At 38.7% G+C, this 25719-nt stretch overlaps 1 protein-coding gene across 1 annotated transcript in view; it reads right to left on the bottom strand.

Moving 5' to 3' along the window:
* LOC136883388 (nuclear RNA export factor 1) overlaps positions 1-25445 on the bottom strand; it is a 118351-nt gene extending 92906 nt beyond the window's left edge. The window contains exons 1-4 of the mRNA XM_067155660.2: positions 25300-25445; positions 12683-12857; positions 10743-10890; positions 3572-3658 (exon numbers count right to left, since the gene is read on the bottom strand). Of these exons, the coding sequence (XP_067011761.2) occupies positions 3572-3658; positions 10743-10890; positions 12683-12857; positions 25300-25378 (489 nt within the window). The 5' untranslated portion in view covers positions 25379-25445. The remainder of the gene's footprint in view (positions 1-3571; positions 3659-10742; positions 10891-12682; positions 12858-25299) is intronic.
* Positions 25446-25719: the final 274 nt, after the last annotated feature.

The following is a 25719-nucleotide window of genomic DNA, read 5'->3' as shown; positions in this document are numbered from 1 at the left end:
TACTGTATAGGTACGACCCCATATGGGGTCGCAATATTTTACCTAATATACATAATAAGTTGACATAATATATCATAAATACATCCTCATTTCAGCGATCATTTGCTTGGTTAAGCCTGTGAACGTTTTGGCACCAGGGAGTAACTCGATGTTATTAGCTCACGGAACTAGACGGCAGTCCTATGAAATTCGGTCTGGCACTCAACGTGTTAATAAAGTATTTATATCCTGAATAACATCTGGATCATCCACTGAAATTTGCACATTTTTTTAGATTGAGTCCTTGCAGTGTTCACGAAAAATCTAACAAATCCGAGAAGGCAGAATGACCAAGAACCACAGAATCAAAATAAGAAGTGCATATCTCATTTGGGACAGGATTGAAACAGCAAACGACAATATCATATTGGCCAATCTGAGAAACTTTATTCTATGACTCGTCAAAATTAACGGTGAAATACGTGCACTTACTACACTTCTCAAGAACTTGTCTACGAAAACAGGGAAACAAACCAAGAGTGATTGTATATGCAACTTTTGCTCCGTGTAGTAGAACTATTTCCGAGTTTGGAAACCTTACGGGGAACAAATGTGCAATAGCTTCACTGGCACATAAAGAATGGTGTTGCATGGCAATACATGCACCATATAGTCTCAACTTAGGTTACTTGCTCTCGAGAAAAATAATTCGGTAGACATCTATTCTCTGGTGCTTTACAGGGTGGGAAACCTTAAAAAGAGGAAGAAGCATACAAAGTAGTGTTTGTTGTGTTCTTTTGCAACTTAGTTATTTGAATTTTCTTTTTCTTAAATAACTTGAAAGGGATGATGAGAACGAGCTGAACTTGTCACTACTGGTATGCTGCTTTCCTCCCATGTGACTTTTAATGCCTGCTTTCCTATGTTGCTAATAGACAAAGATTTTTACATATTATGCAGTAATAGATAAGTAAAATTAAAAATCCACCTTTTCAATACTAATATTAAACTAAACAAGTTATAACATTTACTAGGAACTAGTTTTGATGCTGGTGAGCGTCATCTTCAGCCAAATATGAGAACAGGCAATCGTAAATAAACATATCATCATTAAATCAATGCACATATAAACACTCTTAATACGGGACTTATGATGCCCCTAAAAGTATCCGGAGAAAATTTCAAATAATAACAATTTCAAAATCTTGAAGTCACAATTAGAATGACACTTAACACAACATAATTCTTTTCACTCAAGTTAGAACTTTGAAAGTATTGAGTTCGACTTAGGACCGTAAGTTTCTCAAATAAATAAAAAGTCTTGTCATAAATGAAATGTTATACAAAGGTCGAACCACATAGAGTTTCTCTGTAAATATGACAGTCCCAATTAGAACGACACTTTAACATAACAATTATTTAACTCAAGATGGAATCTTGAAAGTCCTGAGTTTATAAAGGAACTTTATACATATTTCATCCTTTGTACTTCTGATCAATTGTGACAAGACCTTTTATTTAAATTGTGATTCTTCCTACTCTAAGTAGAACTCAGCCATGTTCTGAAAATATAATCAAGCAACCACCTCTCATTAACCAAAGTTTTCTCCTTGGTTTTGAAGAAGGCATTGTTAGCTGAAAAAAAGAAGTGCAACATAAGGATACTGTAAAAAAAAATGTTGAATAGATCTAGTCAAACCAAAACATGATAGTTTACATAAAGATAAAAACTGCAATTATTTTACCTTTATTAAATTATTATTTATTGCAAGTTAATATACAGGGTGTATCCGTGATGATGTTACGAACTTTCAGGGATGTTGGAGGACGGTAAATGGATCAATTTGAGATAAGGAACCATATTCCGGAAACGATAGAAGTCAAAAGTTAAGAAAAATTCTACTCATTTAAGCCCATTTACCTGTACAAGTTTCATAAGCTCCTTCGAAAAATTCTACTCATTTAAGCCCATTTACCTGTACAAGTTTCATAAGCTCCTTCATTTACAACAAATGTTCGAAATGGTGTCCCCCTGCGTCCATGCAGGCATGGCATCATCGCACCCGTTCGAATATCACCGGTCGATACAGCGTTGGTCTACTAATCCCAAGTTAACAGATTCAAACCTGGCCGAGGTCGGTGGCTTTTAAAGGTATTTAAAGGTGACAACCCCATGTCGTTGGCTTCTGGCACGTTAAAGAACTACTGCAGGATAAAATTCCGACGTCTGTTAAGAATGGACGGATGTTAAACAACTTGGAATATTAATCGCTTTTGACTCAAACGTTTCCGGACTACAGTTCCTTATCTCAATTGATCCATTGGCTGTCCATCACCCCTGCAAGTTTGTAACATCATCACGGATACGCCCTGTATTTCATTCCAAAATTACCTATCTTAAAAATACACGTTAATTTGTGAATGACAAAATAAAATATGAAGTGTACCTTGAAATATTTTGTGAATACCCTTGAACTAAAAGAATGTGTGTCACCAAAGACGCAAGACATTAATTTCCTTTAGTTCTAAAAGAAATAAATGAACGGAACATTATCATGCATATAGTCTACAAATAACTACAAGATTTAATACACACTGGTGCTTGTCAATCAAACTGTACTTCACATAACCTCTTGTAACCGCAATTACAACACAATGCCAATTTCAAAACACATGAAACATACTTCACAAGCACAAAATGTCCAACCCAACAAACAACTTTCACCTTACAATGTGATGACACTATTTTAAATCCTGTTCTGTATCCACAAAGTTATGCATGCATATCATAAGCTTTTACTTGTGCCTCAAAGCTTCCACAACCTTCACATGCAAGACAGTTTAGAGACCCAACGTGGCACGGCCTGGAAGATGTCACGATGCACTACACAAGGCTTTCGTACGTCAGCGCATGAAGTGATTGGAAAAGCTGCAAACGCAATAGGACTGATCAAGCTTACCATTTATTTGTCAACAACACACAATATCAAATAGTAAGCAGAAGATCGAAATATTAAATATTTGACTGATCGATTGTAGTCTCTACTGCTCGCTATCAGTTACTTCACATTCAATACTGCGCTTGTTTTTAAAAAGATGTTTATTAACTTTCTTTAAAATTTTATCTGGCAGAAGAACAAATTTCCAGATTGTTTTCCAAATTCCCTATTTTTCACGTGATTTAATGAATTCCCTGACATTTCCCAATTTCCCATGTTTTCAAGATGGGTGGACATGCTGCCCATATTTTGAGTCAAGCAATTTAAGTAACATGCAAACTCAAGTTTCCAAAGAAACAAGTGATTTTGAATTACTAAGGTTCTACTGTCCTTTGATATCCTATTTCTTGTTTGCTCCCGATATAATAAAACAAAAAAATGCTGCCTTTGTACTGTACATGCCACTCAATATAAACAAAAATGATCCTAGAATGGACAGACAGATATCTAATCACTGTGCTAAAGATATAAGAATTGTGTTAGTGCACGTTCAGTGCCCTGGTTACCTGGCTTGAGGTTATGAGAAAACAGGGGCAGTCTGATTGACTGAACCAACACAATCTATTTTCCAACATGTTACTAATAATACTCACTGCTATAGGAATGAAGACTGAAGGAGAGATATAATTCAAAAGGATCTTCAAAATGTACTCCTTCGGGTATTTGCTGCCAAATGGAATCTGAAGAGAGTAAATTGTACCATTATTAATATTTTATCATATGAAGTTAAACATTACCTAAATGAATATAAACACTTACACTGTACCAAGTAATATAGAGAAAAATAGAAACTCATAATAGGAAAAGCATAATAAATACTGGCTCAATACTTGAGGAAGTAACAAGTCAAATTCAAGCTAGAGTAAACTTCTATCTAGCAGTTTGAGACCTAAAAACGAGAGCAAAATATCACTGAAATGCAAGAGCACCATTTACCAAACCGATTACGTATCGATTCTGACATATGGGTGTGTAAATAGGACAATGAGAGTGGAAGAGGCAAGTAGGATCGAAGGAACCGAGATGAGATTTGTTAGGTGTGTGGTCAGAAAAAACACATGGGACAGAATACGACAAACAGATTTTAGAAACAGGGTTCAAGTTGGTAGATAACAGGACACCATAGTGTTCTTCTTTTTTTATTTTATGATTTGCTTTACACCATACCAACACAGATAGTCTCATGGCGACAATGAGATACGAAAGGGCTGAATGAGAAGGAAGCAACTGTAGCCTTAATTAAGGTAAAGCTCCAACATTTGCTTGGTGTAAAATTAGGAAACCATGGGAAACCATCTTCAGGGCTGCCAACAAAGGGGTAAAGATATTTTTAATATGTGACTTTTTTGCAAAGCCTGTCTGTCGGCAGTGGTGGTGCCACTGGTTTGGGGGCCACATTCAAGATATTCTGACTTTTGGATGTTGAGCTGCAGCCCATCCTCATCCAGGCTCTTTATCCAGTTTCCCACCTGGTCCGGCAGTGCAAGGCTGCACTCCAGCGAAACTACCACCATCTGCATATAAGCGTCGAGGAATGCAGAGACTGAATGTCAGCTGTTGTTGTATCCATACAAAGGTTCAAGAGCAGGGTTGAGGGGGTGGAACCTTGATGATCATCGAAGGTGATGTTAAGAGGCGGGGAGAGTGCAATCTGACATCAAATCACACTTGTGACCTTGCAGTGCAGAAGTTGAATCTATCCCACACACGTCTGGAACTGTGTAGCTGCAAAGTGTTTGTATTGTGAGATAGGCGAGAACCAATCAGAAGCTTTTTCCAGGTCTAAAATGCTAAGTGCACAATTTTTTACCTGTGCCTCTTCCATCAAGTGTGTGAGATGGATTGCATCTGTGGTACAACATCCTCTGACAAATCCGCACTGATCTGATGATATAGTAAAAACACTTCTGGGTCGATTATCCAGTACTCTTTCAAATATCTTCCGAGTATGGCACAGAAGTCCAATTGGACGACAACTGCTACATACTGTGACATCTCCCATTTCCAAACCGGTATTGTGCTGGTGGATTATTGGGTAGCTTGTGCTTCATTACAATTTGATTGTATAGCATAGCAAGGAATTCCATTCCAGGCTGCCCAAGCATCTTCCAGGTATCAGTTGGTACATCATCACAGAGCAAGCTGCCTTCCCATTCTCCATTTTCTTGAGGACTATAGCACTTCACTGGTGCAAGTCCAACCATGGGTAGAGGGCTCAGTACTGATGAATGTGGAAACTCTTTGTTGCAGGCAGCAGCAAAATGGTCCATCGTTAGAGGGTGGCTGGTAGGTCCTTCTGACAGTTTTATTTGCATTTTAACAGTGTCAATATCTTGTGAAGAACAATTACAGGCATTAGCGAGGCGTATTCAGCTGGTCGTACAAAATCTTGTAGTGATGGTCCTTTGTGGCAGCCACTGTTCTCTTTGCTGTAAATTTCAGTGAATAAAGGAATTTTTTTTTTTTTTTTTTTTTTGCTATGGGCTTTACGTCGCACCAACACAGATAGGTCTTATGGCGACGATGGGATAGGAAAGGCCTAGGAGTTGGAAGGAAGCGGCCGTGGCCTTAATTAAGGTACAGCCCCAGCATTTGCCTGATGTGAAAATGGGAAACCACGGAAAACCATTTTCAGGGCTGCCGATAGTGGGATTCGAACCTACTATCTCCCGGATGCAAGCTTCACAGCCGCGTGCCTCTACGCGCACGGCCAACTCGCCCGGTAAAGGAAATTTAATATGTCCTCCTATTCAATACATACACATCTCCATCGTTAGATGGAGTAATAATTGGATTTTTCACAATCTTTTTTGAGATGTGTGCTCTACCAAGTCTACTAACTTAATTTCCTTGATGGCCTGTTCATTTTCCTGTTTCAGCACGTTTTCATATGCAGATCTCTGGAGACAAAGGCTGAAATCCCGTAAGCCACCAATGAAAACAGCTAAGAATCTAATGGATGCTGGTTTCAATTTAAAAGAGGAATGGAAAGAGCAATGGATTCGTACAGCTCCGGAGTGGCCAAGCCTCTTTAATCCAAACCACGCCCCAGCTGGTTTCAGTTTGCCAAGAAGAACGTGGGCATCACTAAACAGGTTTGGCACTAATTGTGGAAGATCTGCATTCTCCCTTCACCAGTGGGGCTTCGGGGACTCTCCAGCGTGTGATTGTGGTGCTTTAGTCCAGACCATGCATCATATAATGGACGAATGCCCTCTGCGTGCTTATGGTAGAGACCGGAAAGACTTTGCTGATGTCTCAGAATCCCTAGTGCAGTGGATAAATAATTTAGATATCCATGTGTAATTGTTCCCTACTTACCATGTATTCTTTGCAGGTTTTTCTTTTGTATAATATTGTATATATTTGTCCATTCTGTAAATTCCATACGCTTAATAATAATAATAATAATAATATTATCAGTAAATTTTTGCCCTGGCTTTGATTTACTCACAGAATCAACCACAACCCAATGTATTTGTTCCACAGTATATTTTTACATTTCTTCCACCGATTCCCATGCCCTTCACCGAGACGTTTACCATAGCAGTTTCTACCTTGTTCTTTTGGAACTGATTTGCCACCACCTAAACCATTCAGATCTTCGGCTGGCTCATTCAATGTCTAGCATAAGCAAAGGGTGTTGTTTGACATTGACCAGTAACTTCAAACTAACCAGCAGTTGATCTGCATACCATGCCTGTGATATTTTTCCAAAATTTATTACCACTGTAGAGTAAAACTTGGCCAACTTTTAACACCGGCTTGAAGGGTTAACTGTGAAGTGACAAACACACTGTCCTTTCCACATTAGGTGTTTATGGGTTAAACTGTGAGGTTCCCGATTATGTAAAAGTTTGCTGCTATGAATATGTCTTCTATTATTTTTGGTTTCTTTGTGCAAAATGTGTGGGCGTGAAAACATTTGTTGTTTCACCAGCCGGTATTAGTTTGAAGGCTGTAACTCAGAAGTGCAACAGGCAACACTGTAGTAACGAGACCACTCCTCAAGCTACATATACTGTTGGTCGATGTATATTTGTACAATTGAGGCAACAAGGTAAGAGTAGTGCACTTGGTCTATACGATATACCACTCTCTATGATAATTATTTTTACATGCAGTGGTTAGTGATGGTTAATAAAAACAGGAGTTACTATGTACAGTTAACAGCGAGATGATGTTTGCATAAAATAACTGCATCTGTACAACAGCACGAGTTTTGTGTAGAGCCATTACATGTACGCTACTGGATTAAACAGTTGCAGTGTGCCAAGAAGGCAGTCTTATCATTTTGCGAACCAAATTCAGGCCAGAATCCAGAAACTGAAAAAGAACTGTTAAAATATATAACTGGATTAAGAAATAATGACTATTTAGTTTCAAACAAAATGTAAGTTAGGTGCTGGATATCATATAGCAATTCAGAAACCTCACAGTTTAAAACAATCAGGGAGTGGTAGCACAGATACATAAAGAGTAACAAACAACATTACCAACAAAAAAAAAGGTGCAATTCCACCAGTACCATATATTCACAAATAATGTCCACTGGCACCTGGTCTGCATTACCAATTTGTAAGAGCACATACGAATTTTTCTGGTGCAAACCGAACAAATCTGTGGAAAATTGATCTCTCCATATTACTATGGGAAGACGTTCTGCAATGCTTGTTTTCTTATAACTGTAGATATTATTTATATATATATTTTCTTTTTTTTCAATGCACGAGACTTCCACCGATAGCCTTAAGCCCCGTAATTTAGCTTTCAACACACATTTTACTTGTGACCGTACATCCAAACAGCCTCTTTACAGTCATATATTTGCATATCCTGTTTTTAACTTCTGAAGAACTTGCGTTTTGTCTACAAATGCCCAGCGTTTGCTGTTTGACTGTTCGAAACGAACTTTGTTTTTCCTCCAGTCACATACCACTACAAATCTCATCCTCATCGTACTGTCTTCCTCCAGCACGATTACCAATATTTTCCATCTCTTCAATAACGAAAGGTTTATCTTGAGCCCTGAACGATCTATAACAAGAACTCCTACCACCCATCCTAAACACGTGCCACTACTTAAACTGACACTCCGCAAATGACATGATATGTACACAACACACTTCTTGGCTGTGGCGGAAAGGGAGCTGCCAACAGCGTGGGCGGAAAAACACCAACTTCTAGATTTCTATGTCACTGTACCAACCTTGATGTAAAAAATACCCACACAAACTTTTCGCTACCAGAGTTTGAAAAAAGAAATATGCAGATATTAACCTCCTCTCATTTTCTAAAGTTAAAAAAGGATGAAGCAGGAAAATTATATTAATAAATACGACAGCAGCTAGTAATTAAACAAACAAACCCAACCCTTATTTTGGAAAATGTTGGTTCTGATGATCCTTATTATGGTACGGAATACTGTGGACATATCAACATTTTAAGCCAATCCTCATTACAGCTCTACTTCATTAATGATCATCCTTTTGGTATGTACACTTTTCGTTTCTTTCAACAAAATATTTTACTATCTTGACATTTAATTAATGTTACTGTTTGGTAGTCCAAAACTGGCATTAAATGGAATAATCCTCATAAAACCAGAATGGCCAATAATGACAGAAAAGAAATACTTCATTCACCTGGGAATGTTATTTTGGAATGTATAAAGATCTCGGACAAATACTACATTTCATGAACAAATGGCTATGATAAAAGACAACTTTCTCGAAACAAAAAGTGAATAAAGCAAAGCGTTATATCACATTTCAACACTCAAAGACCACACAATTTTTCAAAATTCATATTTATGCTCCGAAATACCGGAATGCAATCCTTACTTGGCAACGCATGTGCCCACACATAAGTTAATAGTCTGTTCCTTGGTTGTGTAATTGAAGCAAACCTTACACAACCTTGTTTGCCTGTAGGCAAGTTTTATAACATCCTATGACAATGGAGGACTTGCATTTATTGCAAGAGAAAGATTACCACAATTATTTTCCCATCTTTACATAAAACTGTGGCTATTTCTTGTTCTTCGAACCAGCAGTGAAGCTGTATGTCAGTCAGCTGTCACTTCCTCCAAAGGTATTATTTTAAAGCCAACAACATAAAGACAAATTAAGAAGCTCAAGGTTCCTACTATTAACCCACTGACATATTAATTTTCATGCAATAACCATGTGCATGTATACCATTTTTTATGCATAAGATACAGTTTTACGCTACTCAAGATTTATACATGTAATCCGCAACATACTGAATTTTAACCATACACTTGTTTGATGTGATGAAGTGCAGCACCCAGAAGAACAATTTGTGTATGTTTTAATGGCGTGAAACACCCTAAAATACTCTGGGAAATGCAAAGCCACCACATAATTTCAAAGTCGTATCTCATTACACTTTTCTTGCTTGTCTTGCTTTCAACACACTCACAGCATGGTTTAAGATTATAAGCCTTGTGAAATGTTCCCAGTGAACTCATACAGGGCGAGTTGGGATTTACTTCTGTAAATAACGGGTCGGCAAAACTGTTTCTTTCAGTAGCTATCACATCCCATAAAGAGTTGTGAATCACAGGTTGAGAAATGTGTTGGGGGTAGGGATCTGGGTTTATTGTGAGTTTTATTCCAGAATTTCATATAAAATCATATTTGGACAGTTTATCACCTGTTTTATTCCATTCCCAGCCATCTTCCTTTGTCTTTTTGAAGGCAGGATGGACTTCATTATCATCGTCGCTTTCAAACGCATCATCACTCTCAGGTGAAATTTTCTGTTATGATGTTATAATTTTCACTGCTAGTAAATAAAATTGTTTAATTTTCTAAAATTACATCACTGCCCAATTCACTCTGACTATCCTATAATATATGCTCAATTTTATTCCACTAGGGCCGGCCATTTCTGCTGATTATCAAGTGGGTAATCACCCTGCTTGGAGAGCAATTGCCTGCTGCGTGATGCAATCTATGATGTTCATTCCAACTTCATGAGAGCAGATTCTCAACTTACAGACAGTATACTGCATGTCATGCCATCTATGGACAGAATGCTTGAACTAGTTGCAGAAAGCTTATCTCTCAGTAGACCGCCTGCCAGGTGTCTGTGTATCAATGGTCACTGCACGTGCGGCCGCCTGGCAGGCGGCAAAGTATGCCAATGAGTAAAGAGAACGACACCATTAGTGCATCCAACAATTACAGAAGGAACAACATCAAGTTAAATGAAGCTGGAACACTTCACAACATTTCCAGGTGCTGTTATAATCAACACCTGCACTGAAAAGGTTTATTTATCAACTTATTTACTCATCAGACTAAAAAAATTCTACAATAACTTACTGTAAAAATTAATAACCTTGATATATAGATAAGAAAGCAATATCCAACCACTTCTGGTAATGAAATGAAATGGCGTATGGCTTTTAGTGCCAGAAGTGTCCGAGGACATATTCGGCTCGCCAGGTGCAGGTCTTTTGATTTGACACCGATAGGCGACCTGTGTGTCGTGATGATGATGAAGACAAGACATACACCCAGTCCCCGTGCCAGCGAAATTAACCAATGATGGTTAAAATTCTTGACACTGCCAGGAATCGAACCCGGGATCCCTGTGACCAAAGGCCAGCACGCTAACCATTTAGCCACGGAGTCGGACTGGTACTATCAACCTTGAAGAGCAGCAGAAAATGAACATACAATCTCCATTCCAGAGAAGAAACCTAAATGACTATATTGATGGAGAGGTACTTACAGTTACTCTGTACCAATTTGGAAAACCATCCTTCACTTTGCTGTATGAGGTGGCAGGAGCTGGTGAATGCACCCTTCCACCACCACCGCCACGTCCTCTTCTGTTTGGAAATTGTTGGTTCCGATGACCCTTATTATGGTATGGAATACTGTGGACATATCAACATTTTAAATTAATGCCAATCCTAATTACAGCTCTACTTCATTAATGATCATCCTTTTGGCATGTACATTTTTCATTTCTGTCAACAAAATATTTTAATTGTCTTAACCGTATGTTTCCTGCAAAAAGATTTTAACATATGTCATTGTGGTGTAGGTATAAGTGTTACTGGTGGTTTTACAGAAGAATTATACTGATAAACAGAATTTGTAAAAAAATTTTTACCCTTAAGAACTCTCTACACCAACGCACAACAGTCACAGCACTGACAGTGATGAAAATTTTATGTATGCTGCGGCAAAGAAATTGGTAAGTTAGTTCACAGTGAAGTGTCAACCCCACGTCACATTCACTGTTCACACCAGTAACTACCATACAGAACATGCCAACTTGGGCTCAGAAAGCCAGAGCTTCTACCATCTGAGTCACTCAGCTCAGCTTTCACGGCTTGGTGTAAAAGTAGATATTACCCATTAGATAAAATTCCGTTGTCAACTAATCATAACATTTGCTGGGCTGGATGGCTCAGACAGCTGAGGCACTGGCCTTCTAACCCCAACTTGGCAGGTTCGATCTTGGTTCAGTCCGGTGGTATTTGAAGGGTATGGCAGCCTCGTGTCAGTAGATTTACTAGCATGTAAAAGAACTCATGCGGGACCGAATTCCGGCACCTCGGCATCTCAAAGAACCGTATAGGTAGTTAGTAAGACGAAAAGCCAAGTCAAAACATATTATATTTTTGTTCATTTTAAGATTTTACTAGTCAAGTGAAGTCTAAGCTTGCATACTCGAATAGAAATGAGCTTCGAAAGTGGTCTAACTTTTGGCCATGTTGATTGTCTTTGCTTCTCACGTGAACTGTCTTCCATCATAGGTTGGTGGCTTGTGTAGTGGCAACCAGCAGGGGAACTCTTCTTTTGTATAGCGAGAAGTTGCAAGTTCTGTGCTCGGTTTTGGACGTAGTGCCAGAATTAAAGCATGTGTATCTTTCAGACATAAGTTATGTCTATCGGACAGAAAGTGTGAACAATGAAATGATTTCTGATGCAACAGAAGACGTGCAGTGATGATGCAGGGAATATTGACAGTAACCAAGAAACCGAAAATTACCCCAAACTTCAAGGACAAATATACTTAAGAATGGCCATGTTTACTACGTTCTTTCAAATCTTTCTCCCATGAATTTTGTAGTGTGTGTTTGAATGATATTTCCACTGCACATGGCAGACAAGATGAATACTGGAAACATGCATGTACGTACGTACGTATGTACAGTCATCAGCCCAAAGACTGATTGGATCCTCAACAGCTTCACAATTAACTGTAACACACTATAATGTGTGGGAATGCAGAAATATCACTAGTTACTTTTTGGCCAGGCCAAAATATGAATGCTTATAAATTCCATAACATATTAACTAATGAAATGTGACGTACAGATTCTGAACAACCTTAAGATGTAATTCCCTATCAATTTTGTATTTTATTTTCCTACATATGGTATTTATATGATAATGTTCTAATTACCCCGGGTCCCCCTATACCACCAACTCTCCCACCCTGCCGGCCAACATTCTGATGGCAAAATCTTTTTCGACTAACAGGACTCAAACCGGCTAACCATGGTATCGGACCATATAGACTTGACGTTTTAACAATCACAGTCACCAGGCAGACTCCAGGGGGTATAGTCAATATTCTGTTATAAAATGAAGATTGGAAATATATTAACTACATTAACAACATAACACAAATACAATAAAAAGAGCAGTACTCACTACCGTCCAGGGCCTTTCCCACCAAACGACCCACTCATATCAACATCGTCATCATCCAGTCGGGTCCGAATATGTATGTCATAATCTCTTGCCCGCCCAGGCTTAGAAATTCTGTTGCCAGTGGACTTGAAGGATACCTTACGTATGTTATCAGAGACGACACGATCGTCATGTTCTGAAAATGATCAAACAATAAGTTAGAAATAACAGACATGAAAGTAACAAAAAGAGGGAACAAAGGCAAGAGGGTACTCGGAATAAGGAGATGCAAGTAACGTTAAGGAGTAAACTCAATAAATGAACCTCTATACATAAACCAGCTTCAGTGGTGGACCACGTGAGGCGAATGAAGTATAGGTTACCTGGAAGAAAAATGGACTATGCTATGGAAGGTCAGAGAAGTAGAGGGAAACCAAAGCAGTGATGGTTAGACCCAATTTTTAATAATAAAAGGAGTGGAACCAAATAAAGCTACAACAGAGATAGTTGCAAATACCCCTTTCAGACCGTGTATGCATAACTGTGCGGGTTCGTATTTTATTTATGTCTGAGCTTATTTGACGTTTTCTTGGCGCTAGACCGGTCTGCAGTGCTTGTGCGGGACACGTAGCATGTACTACAGCTGTTTTTATTTAGTACTTGACCACCAAGGGGCAGGAAGAAGAGTTTTAAAATACAGTTACTTAGCAATATGGTGGGAAGTAGTAATGTCTAAAGTATTTATTTATTGCATTCATATTAATCTAGAAGCTTTACTGAATATCAGAATATAATCAATGATGTGTAAATTGTGTAGCAAATGTAAATTGTGAACTTACAACATCGTACGTAATACCATGAGGTTTTGAATGTTGATACGCACATGTGTGCGGGCTAGGTTTCCTTACAATGCATGCATGAGTGCTGGGTGCTGTCACAAAAAGGACTGTGAAAGCAAAACTCGTACTCTACATGAGAAATGTAATGTATAAGATTTTAATTGTTTAAAATCGTTCCACACTGTAAAATAGAACATTTGATCATGTACATGTGCATATTCATATGTAATGAGTTGAATTTGTTAATTTTTTATTTTTTGCAAGTAGTGAATGAAGTCCTGACACGCACAATTGTGTGGGTTCTGTTTTTCAGCCGATAGTAATTATTTTGTAAAATAAACTATAAAAACATGTATTTGAGAGCATTTTATTAAGTTTTTGACGTTCTGACACCTCCAGATTTCTTTCAGGTCTGACGACAAGTTGCTGCTGCCAAAGGGGCAGTAAAAGCAAAACTCTTCCTCAATGTAGAAAATGTAACGTTTACTTGTGTTTGAACGAAGATTTAATTGTTTTAAATTACTCCCCACTGTAAAATAGAACATTTGATCATGTACATATGTATATTCACATGCACTGAGGTAATTTTTCTTTTTTGTAAGTAGTGAAGTAAGTCCTGACATGCACAATTGTGCGGGTGCTTTTTTTTTTCAGATGTTAATTTTTATTTTGTAGAATAAACTTAAAATATATGTATTTACGAGCATTTGAGTCAGTTTTTGACGTACAAACAAAAATTCACACCGCCAGTTTTCTTTCAGGTCTGAAAGGGATACAGGATTGTGAAAGCACTCAGGTAATTCATCAGGCTTGGAGATTGAATGCTGAAAGGCATCACAGTCTACAGTGAGGATGTATGTATGAGTATTTAAACAGTACCTATTAACAAAAATTTATTAAAAAATCGATCACACTTCACAAATTTTCCCATTGAAAACATTCACTAGTCGTCTTCTCAAGAAGAAAATATAATGGGAACTTTATTTATTTGACTTTAGCGGTGGTGAAGTTAGGGCTCGTGGCCTTGAAGTACACTTAATGATATAAAAAGGTGTAGTTTACAAGGAAGGTTTATACAGAAAATACAATAAGAGAACGAAAACCTCATATCTGTATTACATTATATTTGCAGGCATTAAATTTCCAAGTTTTCCTTAGAAACCAGGTTTTTAATATCCTTAAAAGGTACTGCTGTTCAGTGTCAGTGAATTTACAGCAGGAGATATAATTGCTAGCCAATTTGTTTTATATGTTCACAGATAATCAAAATGTTTGTATTCAGTAAATAAATTAACACTGGCAGCTAGTGCGCCGTTGACACGCCATTGCACGCCACCTCTGCAGGACAATGCAGTGGCAGAGCACTATTATCTGGGCGATCTTTTAAGCAGACTAAAGTGGAAGAAAGAGTATAGGCTGGGGAGAAACACAGGTGAGAGGGGCTGCGCCTACAGTGTTGTCACATGGTAGGAGAGGGACAACGGGGCGCGCATTTCATGACTCCTGTCAGTAAGAGTTATGACAATGACAATGCAGAGCTGCCATATTATTCAGTAGATGTCTTAACCACGTGGGTGCACTTACTATCAAAGTCCATTTAAAACACCAGTGGAAGTATGGAACTCCACTAATACAAACATGTTCATGCATTAGGGCCTAATTCTTTCACCTAGTTAGTTGGCCATGCAGTTAGGGGTGCATAGCTGTAAGCTTGCATCCGGGAGATAGTGAGTTCGAACCCCACTGTCGGCAACCCTGAAGGTGGTTTTCCGTGGTTTTCCATTTTTACACCATGCAAATGCTGGAGCTGTACTTTAATTATGGCTACGGTTGCTTCCTTCCTACTCCTAGCCCTCTCTTATCTGATCGTCGCCATAAGACCTATCTGTGTCGGTGCAGCGTAAAGGAAAAAGTAAAACGAATTCATTCTTTAAAATATGCTCAAGTTACAATCGGTGAGCTGTGGTGTGTTACAGTGTTGGAGAACAACTTTCATTTCACTCACACGCCGGTTCAATTGGCAACCAAGGCGAGTGTGACGAGGCAATGACATTACTTTCTCTTTGGTCTGTTCAAAAGTTGGCCCAGAGTACAGGAGAAGTACCTACCTCCACCTGTATAAATGCCTGCCTTTGGTGTTTGTATCAAAAATGAGTTCCCAGAAGGAAACCATAACTTAATTTTGACTGCAAATCTTAAGAACTGATGAGCCCATTAGCATACGGGGGTCAAAACGCTGGTAATTTCACAAGCTTTAATGTTTTTAACATTTGCGATCAATGAAATTAAATTATGGTTTCCTTCTGAGAACTCATTTTTTGAAATCAAACTTTCACTGTATTAGGTCAGGTTCAGTACATATAGTACATACTGAAGAGATGTTAAATACAGAATAAAAATGGCCAACTGGACACCAATGGGATCCAAAACCACAACCTCCCGATTTTGTGTCGGTTGCTCTACCACTGAGCTGTGGAGGCCTAATACACTGAAAGTATATTTTAAATACAATGTGGTTATGAAAATTCAATATTCATTGACTTGGCCCACAATGGGCGACTTGCACACGCTATGTGATGGCAATAGTGCCAGACCTGTAGCTTAGATCCATTATACTTCCTAATGTTCCTCAAAAAATTTCAGACTCAGGATGATCATTAGTAAGGAGGCTGCGTAGAGAATGAGGAGCATCCTCAATAGGATGTATCTTTCTGCTCCTACAGCACAGACCGGGACTTTCTTCTTTCCACTTTTTTTGGACACCATTTTCAAATGACTTTCTGGATAATAGCAACAATCTCTTGTCATTACTCTCTATTGTGGTTGAACTTGAACACCGAGAAAGATTTTGTTTTCCACAGGAACAATCATTTATATTCATAGTATCTAACAGCTTTTTGATTGACTTCAGGTGTTTTCTTAGTGTATTTTCCTAACAGCCTCCCTATTTCTTTCAGTAACTTCTTTAACAGACTACCTATGTTTCCTTAATTATATTGGTGAATCTAGCACAGCAATTTTTTCCACTTTTTTTCTCACTGGATGACGGAACTTTCGAACTGTTTTCAAGTTAGAGGGAGAACGTAGATCACCACCAGGCACAACAGAAAAACACTTACCTTTAGGAAGATCATGATAATGAGTAAAAAAGAAATTCATTGTCAATGGCAGAACACTGGACAAAAATCTTGGAGGACTAATTACATTAAGTAATGTAAGGACAGGGCTAGTGACAGTGGGTAATTGTTGATGAGAAAGGCCACAATGAGGTAAGAGTGATTCAAAATGCAATGACATCATGGGACCAGAAAACTTAAAACATAATATGGCCCTTCCCTCAGCAGGTTCTTCAGGGTGTATTATCAAATTCACTTCATGATACAGAACCAGGTCGTAACAGTAGGCCGTAATTCACCAGCAGATACAATTTTTCAGTGGGCAGCATATGAGGTGGGAAAGGACACGTAAGCCTACTCAATCATGGCAACCATGGTTCTGTACATGTTTCCATATGATATTATACTAAACGCGTAAAACAGTTGCCAGTTGTCACAAATGTGCTGTACGACACTAGCCCGCTACTGAGGTGCCAGCAAGTCAGTGCTGTATATTAAGTAAGGTAGGGAATAGAACAAACAGGACCCTCTCCCTACGTAGGTACAACCCAGTGAGGCACCATTATGTCGCCAATAGCAATGAGCTCCAAGCTTAAAGAAACCTAGAAAAATAGTCAGCTATTACGCACAGCAACTGCAGTATACAGGAGCTGGTAAACAGAAAGGAAAACATGGTAGTAGAACTATAGCGTTGTGACCAATATGAGTCTGAAAAGGTGATCAGTGAGTGGTATTTGACTTTTATTATATATACTTCCATGTATTGTATATGTACCATACTTGATGCATGTAGCCGAATAAGAGTCTATGTTACACCCGACATGTTTTGAGTTATGAACTTGAAAAGGTTGGAGAGCTTCAGTATGCCAGCAGTAGGCAAGTGCGCATGTACATCCTTATTCTGCACAAGCTAATTCTCTACCATAACTTGTGAAAATCGTGTACGAGAGATTCCATAGGCTTTTACTCGGCCTAATACTCAACATGGGTAAAGATGTGACATAGGCCCTTATTCAGCTGCACGTTTCAACTGTAAATTGTAAATATATGATAAATAACAACATCAAGTTACCATTGCTATAATTAGGAGTGGTGTGGCTGTAAAAACAGAGAGATTGATACAAGCATCAACAGAAATATTGAACGCTATCAGTTTCCAAAGCACACGTGAATTCAAGGCGAGAATGAAATTCCTTAAAAACCTATTACAAATCACACATAGCAAAATATACAGCTTGTTGTGTTACTCCGTAATCAAGTAACGACTGATATTAAGAACACAGTTAAATTAAAGGTATTTTTACGACCAGTAAGTGACCCGGAAATTCAAAGTGGCATAGGCAACTGGATATTCATAGAAATCCTGTGCCTAAAACTCTTCTTGAGGTACAGAAATGGATCTCGTAATGGCTAAAACTGATAAAAAATTAGATGTTCCAAGAGCAGCAGGAAAAGTATAAATTTTCAACAACAGTAGGTATTCTTGTCTGCAATCATGTCAGGCCTAAAAAGTATAGTGATGAACACTGTATACAAACAACTATGAAAGTATTCAAAGAGTTAATGTCACTCTCTTGTTTTACTCTCGTTTTTGTATTAATTATCTTTATCGTACTACACCGTACATGTTTCTACTTTCTTTTCCCACTTGGCTTGTAATTTGGAATGAATTAATTCAGTGTTCTCCCCAGAAATTGTTGTGAGCTGGGTGGCAGGAATGAGTAGCCGGGCGGGGAATACTACGTAAAAAATTAATAAGTTTTAATAAAATTTCAACATTTTCCCCTCAGGCCATTAACAATAATATTAAGACAGATAAATATTAACCGAAAAAAATGGACTATTTTAGTGTTATCACGAAGAAGACATAACAGTATTTGAACTTCTCATCTTGTACTGCTCATTCATGATCACTCGGTTGCTGTAGAGAGCCAGACGCGTTTGTTACCTCCCGCGGAATCGAGTTCTCGCATGTGATTCGACGCTAATCCAGACACCGCTTGCGCATGACACTACGTGATAAGCTGAACATTAAAATTCCGATGTAACTCATGCAATTATGCTGACAATAATGAAGATTTTTCATTCATATAAACAGTTTTACAATATTTACATTTTCATTTGGAACACACATTGACTCAAATATGTATTAACATGTCGTCAACCGAGCGAGTTGGCTGTGCGATTACAAGCACGAAGCTGTAAGTTTGCATTCGGGAGATAGTGGCTTCGAACCCCATTGCCGGCAGCCGAAGATGGCTTTCTGTGGTTGCCCATTTTCACACCAGGTAAATGCTGCAGCTGTACCTTGATTAAAACTACGGTCGCTTCCTTCCCACTCCTAGCCCTTTCCTATCCCATCATCACCAAAAGACCTACCTGTCTCAGTGTGATGTAAAACAACCTTTATGGATGGCATTGCATTTTTTTGTGCGTGTTGATACTGTTACAAATGAGTTAGTAACCTCACGTTAATGTTATTTCCAACTACATTTTATATCATTATAAATTCCATCACTAAACAAGCACCCTCATTAGTAAAGGCTTCAGTCAACTGTTGGCAATCGTGCGAGGAAGTAAGGTAAGTGACTATAGGTCTTTTCTGCTCTGATGGCGGGTGGCCTACATGCTGTCAGGGGAAGTAGGAAGCATGGAGCCGACCTCCAACACGATGCGAGAGGCCGTTAAGGGAGAGAGACAGCGGTCACTACTACAACGTTGCCAGGAGTGCCCGCGCGCGCATTAAAGTTGTGTTGAAATCCACATAACTAGAAACACAGAGTTTCGTAAGTTATAGTTCAATTATGGCCTGTGGATGAGTTTTATTATTATTATTTATTTTATTTTTTCATTTATTTATTTATATTTTATTATATCTTTGGTGTAGTATGAAACGAGTTACCGGTAATTAATAATGCATATAACAAGTGCACTGACAACAGACCAAAAAACAATTCGTTCAAAAGTACAGAGTTAGACAACACATTTTCTTACTTTCTTGATGATGATATCATCCATGACTGTGTCCAATACCACATCCCTTTTGTAGTCCTCGTCTTGAAATTTTTCAGCATGTAACACACAAGCCTTCCACTCCTGTTCGATTACTTTATTCAGCTCCTCTCCCAATAAAGATTGGACGTCAGCTAGTTTGAACGTTTTGTTCCTTTTCCCTTCAGCAGTTTTAAAGTTTCCCCGAACCAGCTCTACAGGGTTATACTGACAGTGGTAGGATGGCAGGCGAACAACGGTATGACCCCTTCTGTCAGCAAGTGTATCAATTTCGTACATTTTTGCCTTTGGCTTGACTAGTTTCACAAAAGAAAACACTTCGACTCTGGTGTGATTGCTGTCATGAGGAACATTCCTAGCAGATAACTACAATATAATATCAGCTTTTCGTGTATTCATTGTAGGGATTCGTTCTAGCTGTACCGAATGGTAGCTTGCATTATCCATTACAATCACTGCGTCTTTGATGTTCCTTTCATCAAGAGCGTCTAAAAACTTCAAAAGCCACTCTTTAAACACCATAGCATTCATATCAGTGTGGTAATCATCACTGGTTGATTTCACCTTTGGCCTGAAAACCAATTTACATACCTATAGAAAACCAGTGTGACTGGAACCTATGTGACAAAAATAATTCGTCCACCTTTCCCCACAGGAACTTTTAAACATCCTGTACTCTATCTTGCCACATTTTTGCTGGAATGTAATTCTGATGAATGTAAGTCTCATCTAAATAAAATACATGGTACAAAGGGTCCTTATTCCTCAGAAGATGCGTTTTTCTCAAAAAATGTTACTATGGCTGTTACCGAATCGGCTCTCTCCATTAAAATTCTTCTCCCGTCATTGCGTTTTTTAAAATACTTGAACCCCATAGATCTCTGTATCCTCCACAATGAAGTAACTCCCCATTTATATTTTATATCTCTTTCTAAATCACCACGTAATTTGTTCAGTGTCGGGTATTCACCCTTTACTTAATAACGGAGGAGAGTTATTACATCTTTATGGAATCCGTCGATTGCCTTTGTCATACAGTTCCTTTTGATTTGTTTGAGCAGCAAGTGAAATGAGATGGAACCAGATGACTGGGTACTGTCTTTACCTTCCTTTAGTATACGCTGAACGGTTCGCGTACTAACCTGACAAGCTTCCGACACTCTCTGCTGCACTTTATAGAGTCACTAAAGGGCCATTATTTTCTGCTTACTTTTCAAAATATTCATGAACATTGCTCATCATTTTTCTACCCTGGCTCCTTATCTTCTTCCTCTTGACCATTGTAAGATATATAGTGCAGTTAATACATACAACAACACAGAGCGACGCAAATAGAAACTAACTAACGTCACGTTACATGCCATGAATACGCTAATCAAAGAATGCAGTAAAGGACATGGCAAGAATTACTCAGCAAACAAGAATAATCCTAAAACAAACTCATCAACCAAGCTCTTTGTAATACCCACACGCACACTGTAAGACTATTCGGTAACACAGCAGTTCCTAGAGCGAAGTGAGCGCGGCAAACTCCACGGGCGACTGAATAGTTCTCAGCACCACTGCTAGGCGATCTTTTATCTGATTGGACAGTGACATACTGCCAGCAACCCCACTTCCCCTGACAGCATGTAGGCTGCCCGCCATCAGAGCAGAAAAGACCAAGCCTATAGGAAGAAAAGAACACTGCTGCGTGGCGTAATCTACTAGTCCTGGTTGAGGGGGTACTGCATACCTATGCCATTGCTTGTTCAAACGAAGGATAGGTGAGGAATGAAGCTGTGTGTACGAACGAGCTTCAGTAGTGGAGTCATAATAGATGAACAGATTACTTAAGGTAATCGTGAACTTGGTCGAGGAAGGTAAGATAAGCAGAGGGAAACCAAAACAACAATGGTTAAATTATTTAGTTTTTCATCCAGGTCGAACCATGCTGTTGTTGTTTTCTGCACATTCCATACAGTTTGCCGGCATTCTGAATACACTGCAGCATTCTTTGCCAAGGCGACTGTTATTACTGCTTGGGAGACTGATTACCTCGGATCAAGTAGGGGTATTACAGACATAATTTATGAGTATGTAACTTATGGTGAGGGGTATTCGACACTAAAGGGCCAACATTAAATGAACTGCGTAAATACCTCTGTAAATGTACTATAAGCACTATCTATTTCTCGTTAATATTACACAGGAAATTAGTCTACACCATGCAACACGCTTTGGGTCTTAAAATAAGTGATCTAATCAGTTTTTAACTACAACAGCAAGTGGCTCAAGACTTACTGTCCTTAAACAAGTTGTAATGGACAGACGATGACCATTCTGTAGTCAAGAAAGTTTCAACCATAATCACGGCATCATAATTATCGAAAACGCTATCATGTGCTGAATTCGTGATACTTAAAAGACCCTCAATATTCCATAATGTAGGTCAAAAGGTGGTATAACATGTTTGCTAAAGGCTATATTTGCTCTGTGCCTCTCCAAATATTCTCCTTCCCGGCTCGTGTATGAGCTATCCAGAGAGGGATTTTATGTGGAAGAGCTAAGGTTACAGTTGTTACTTCCAGCAACAACACCCTATATACATCTGCTTCAAGACCTACGATCGAAGAAGGCTGCCATCTGGGAAGATTTCTACTCTACCGATGCCATGCTAAATCGCGAGTGGGTTCAAGGTGGATATGAACTGCGACACCTGCTGACAAGGTTCTCCGTTCATGGGTTCCATTATAAACTGTGTAATATAAAGCGTTATCATGAACCAGGTTTGAACTGTGTATGTTTAAGATGTGGTGCACACTGTACTAGGTACCGTGTTTTAAATTGTAAACAGCGATCAGAATCACTGGTGAAATTTTGCAACGAAGACTAATGTTTTATATAGTAATTCTTTGCACATTGTACGCGTTAAATAAATTATTATATTTGCTCCGTTCAGAATTCTGTACACATCGAACAATGTCTTGGTGATAGATACAAAACTGTGCATGTTTATAGGTGCGTATTTTCAGCCAGAGTTTATGTCTGATGAAATTATTGATGAACTGGCTCTGCCATAGCTGTAACAAATAAGAACGACAGCATTATCCTTGCGGGGGATCTAAATTTCCGGACTGATGTACCAACACGGAAGTCGATTGAAGTTATTAGCTACTTGGAATAAGAAGGTTTGACACTGATAAATAAGGCGGACAGTATAACATACTTATGTTGTAACGGTACCAGCACCATAGATGTAGTATTCACGAATCAGAGAAAAATTTTTTAACTAAAAAAAAAAAATCATCCCAAATGTCAACAGGAAACACCAACTAGTGGAAACAAACTTTCTTATCGGATATGGTAGAGAGCAGAGGGACTTGGAGGTTATTAAGGTATTGAGGAAATTACAGAATGAAGCAATAAGTGAGTTGGACAGTTATGAGGTTCTTCAGGCGAGTCAAGGAGGCGATTTGGATGAGGCAGTGACGAAGTTAGAGCTTCTATTACATAGTGCTACCTTGCCAGTGGTTTATAGAAAAAGACAGTCAAAGCCATCGTTCAATGAAGTCTGCTACAGGGCTCGTAGGGCTACACTAGACGCACTAAACTCTCTGACGAACATTTACAGGTTTATTCTAAAATGAGGAAGGAATACAAATCTATCATAAAAGACACAAAAGAATTAAACCAGGAACAAGAAGAAAAACGTCTGATTGGGGAAGCAGAACGAGATCCATACAGAGCTCTAAATCCTAGACAACCCAAATATCCTAGTAACATTCCTATGGAAATTTGGGAGAACCATCTTAATACTGTCCTACAAGAGAAAGATACGCGCCTTTTAGAAGACAAAGAAAGCAATTATGGATTTGCGGTGGACCTTGAACTTTTTACAGTTGAAGAGGTGGTGGCAGTAATTAATAGTTCTGAAGACAATAAAGCCTCTGGACCTGATCTCATTTACAATGAACACCTCAAAAGTCAAACAAGCTATCACTTCTATTTTAACATATGCCTTCAACAGGCAACGATCTCTAATCGTTGGAGAAGATATACGGTCAGAATGCTATATAAAGGCAAGGGAAAATCGGATGACCCAAATGCATGTAGAGGTACTGCCCTTGAGTGCATCATGGCTAATCGTCTAATTAAAAAAGTTTATGACAGACTTCCGGAGACACAGTTTGGGATTTCGGAGAGAAAGATCAACAACACAGGCAATTCAGTGCCTTTTAAATGATGTTGAGGCTGCTCTAGCAGTCTCAAGAGGAAAATTACATGCCATTTTGATAGACTTTTCCAAAGCATTCGACACGTTAAGCAGGAAGATTTTGTTGGAGAAATTAGACCAATTGATAGGGAACAGTAGCTACATAAAATGACTCATTAAAAACATATTGGCCTCAAATTGCATAGTGATAAATGACAGAATAATAACATCTAATCCTATAAAACAAACCACTGGCGTATTACAGGGTGATCCGTTGAGCCCATTGTTATTTATCATCGCGACTGCTAATGTTGTAGAAATTTTTTCAGAAAGAGTAATTCTGTATATGTATGCAGATGATATAGTGTTGGCTTCGAGTTCAGAACAAGAGCAACAAGCAGCTTTTAACCTAATGATGACATGGGCGGAAAAGAATGAGCTTCGTTTGACCAAAGAAAAGACAATTTCTATGACATTTAGGACGGGCGGGAGGTCAACAACTTTCAGCGTAAGAATTGTCCCCTGCGAAGTGTGAACAGCTTCAAATACCTGGGCGTCACATTACAGTTTTCTGGCAAGGATTTTACGCTGCATATTAGAGGAAAAAGTAAACGCGGCAACAAAGGCTATGAATGACATCCGGTTCCCACACAGGCTATCACTAAAGACAGCCATGGAATTGTTTAAACCGAAGGTAAAACCCGTTAGAGCTTATGGCCTTGAAATCGTATGGCCTCATTTAAAGAAGAAACACTTAGCGTTAATAGAAAAAGTTAAGGCAACTTTCTTGAAGAAGATTCTGTGTGTTTCTAAAAACACCGTTTCACGTCTGGTTTATGAGTGAACAAGAGAAAAGAGTATGACTTTAAGACACCTAGTCACTAGGTTTGCCGTACATGGCTTTCACTATAAACTGTGTACCGGTATAATGAATTGGTTTCATCAGCCTGGTCCGAAATGTGTGCGAGATCGCTGTGGAAACCCTTGTGATCGACATCGTGCTTTGGACTGTAGGCTTCGGCAAGAATCATGGAAGGAATTTTGTTCAGACGAGCATTAGTTTGTGTAATTTAATATTATACTACTGAGACATTGTATTATTGCTTCACACAATTGGCCATTGGCTGCAATAAATGTTTTATTTGTAAACAAGTTGTACACAATCCACAATCAAAAGAGGAACCAGATGATTAACTTATGCGATCTACAAAGGGACAAGAGTCTACAGGGTCGATAATAAAGGTTATATTGTCTCATATGGCGGCATAAGGGAACTAAAAGTCGGGCAAAAACAAGTTTTCCATACAACACGCAAATACAAAGGAACAGCCGTGATGAATAGAATATCACAATATCTGAATATTTTCTCGAAATGACATGATTTAAAAGACACTAATTTGTTGATCATTGTTTGCTTTCGTGAAACGGCCATGTTCCAGGTGAAGAAAAACTTTGCACATACACTTGTAAACATACCATAATAGTATTTTCCTCCATCACGACCAGATCCTCCGTCTCCTTTCCAATTCCTATTTCCTCCAAACCGCTTCGGCATTATAATAAATAGCACACAAAATCACTATTTCTTCAAGAAAAAGTTTTACTTATTTTCACAAAACACGTTCCCGTTTCCTCGGTTTCACTACGCAAGGATGTCAACCAGATTTGCCAACATGACGAACGAGTTTCCTTCTCAAAGAAACCATCTATCATAAAATTTCTCATACCTTTCATAGAATTCGCACAATGCTGATTTACTCTTTGAATTTGATATATCGTGCATTTGGCAAGGGCGGGGGGGGGGGGGGGGGGGTAGAGATTGTAGGGGCAGAGATGAGCAGTGAAGCTGGAAATTTGCGGCCGCCGCCATCTTACACTATTTCAGGAAATTAAAAA

The sequence above is a fragment of the Anabrus simplex genome, chromosome 11 (assembly GCF_040414725.1).
Source record: "Anabrus simplex isolate iqAnaSimp1 chromosome 11, ASM4041472v1, whole genome shotgun sequence".
Classification (NCBI taxonomy): Eukaryota; Metazoa; Arthropoda; class Insecta; order Orthoptera; family Tettigoniidae; genus Anabrus; species Anabrus simplex.
Note: the sequence above shows the minus strand (reverse complement) of the source record. Positions and strands in the feature narration are given on the sequence as shown.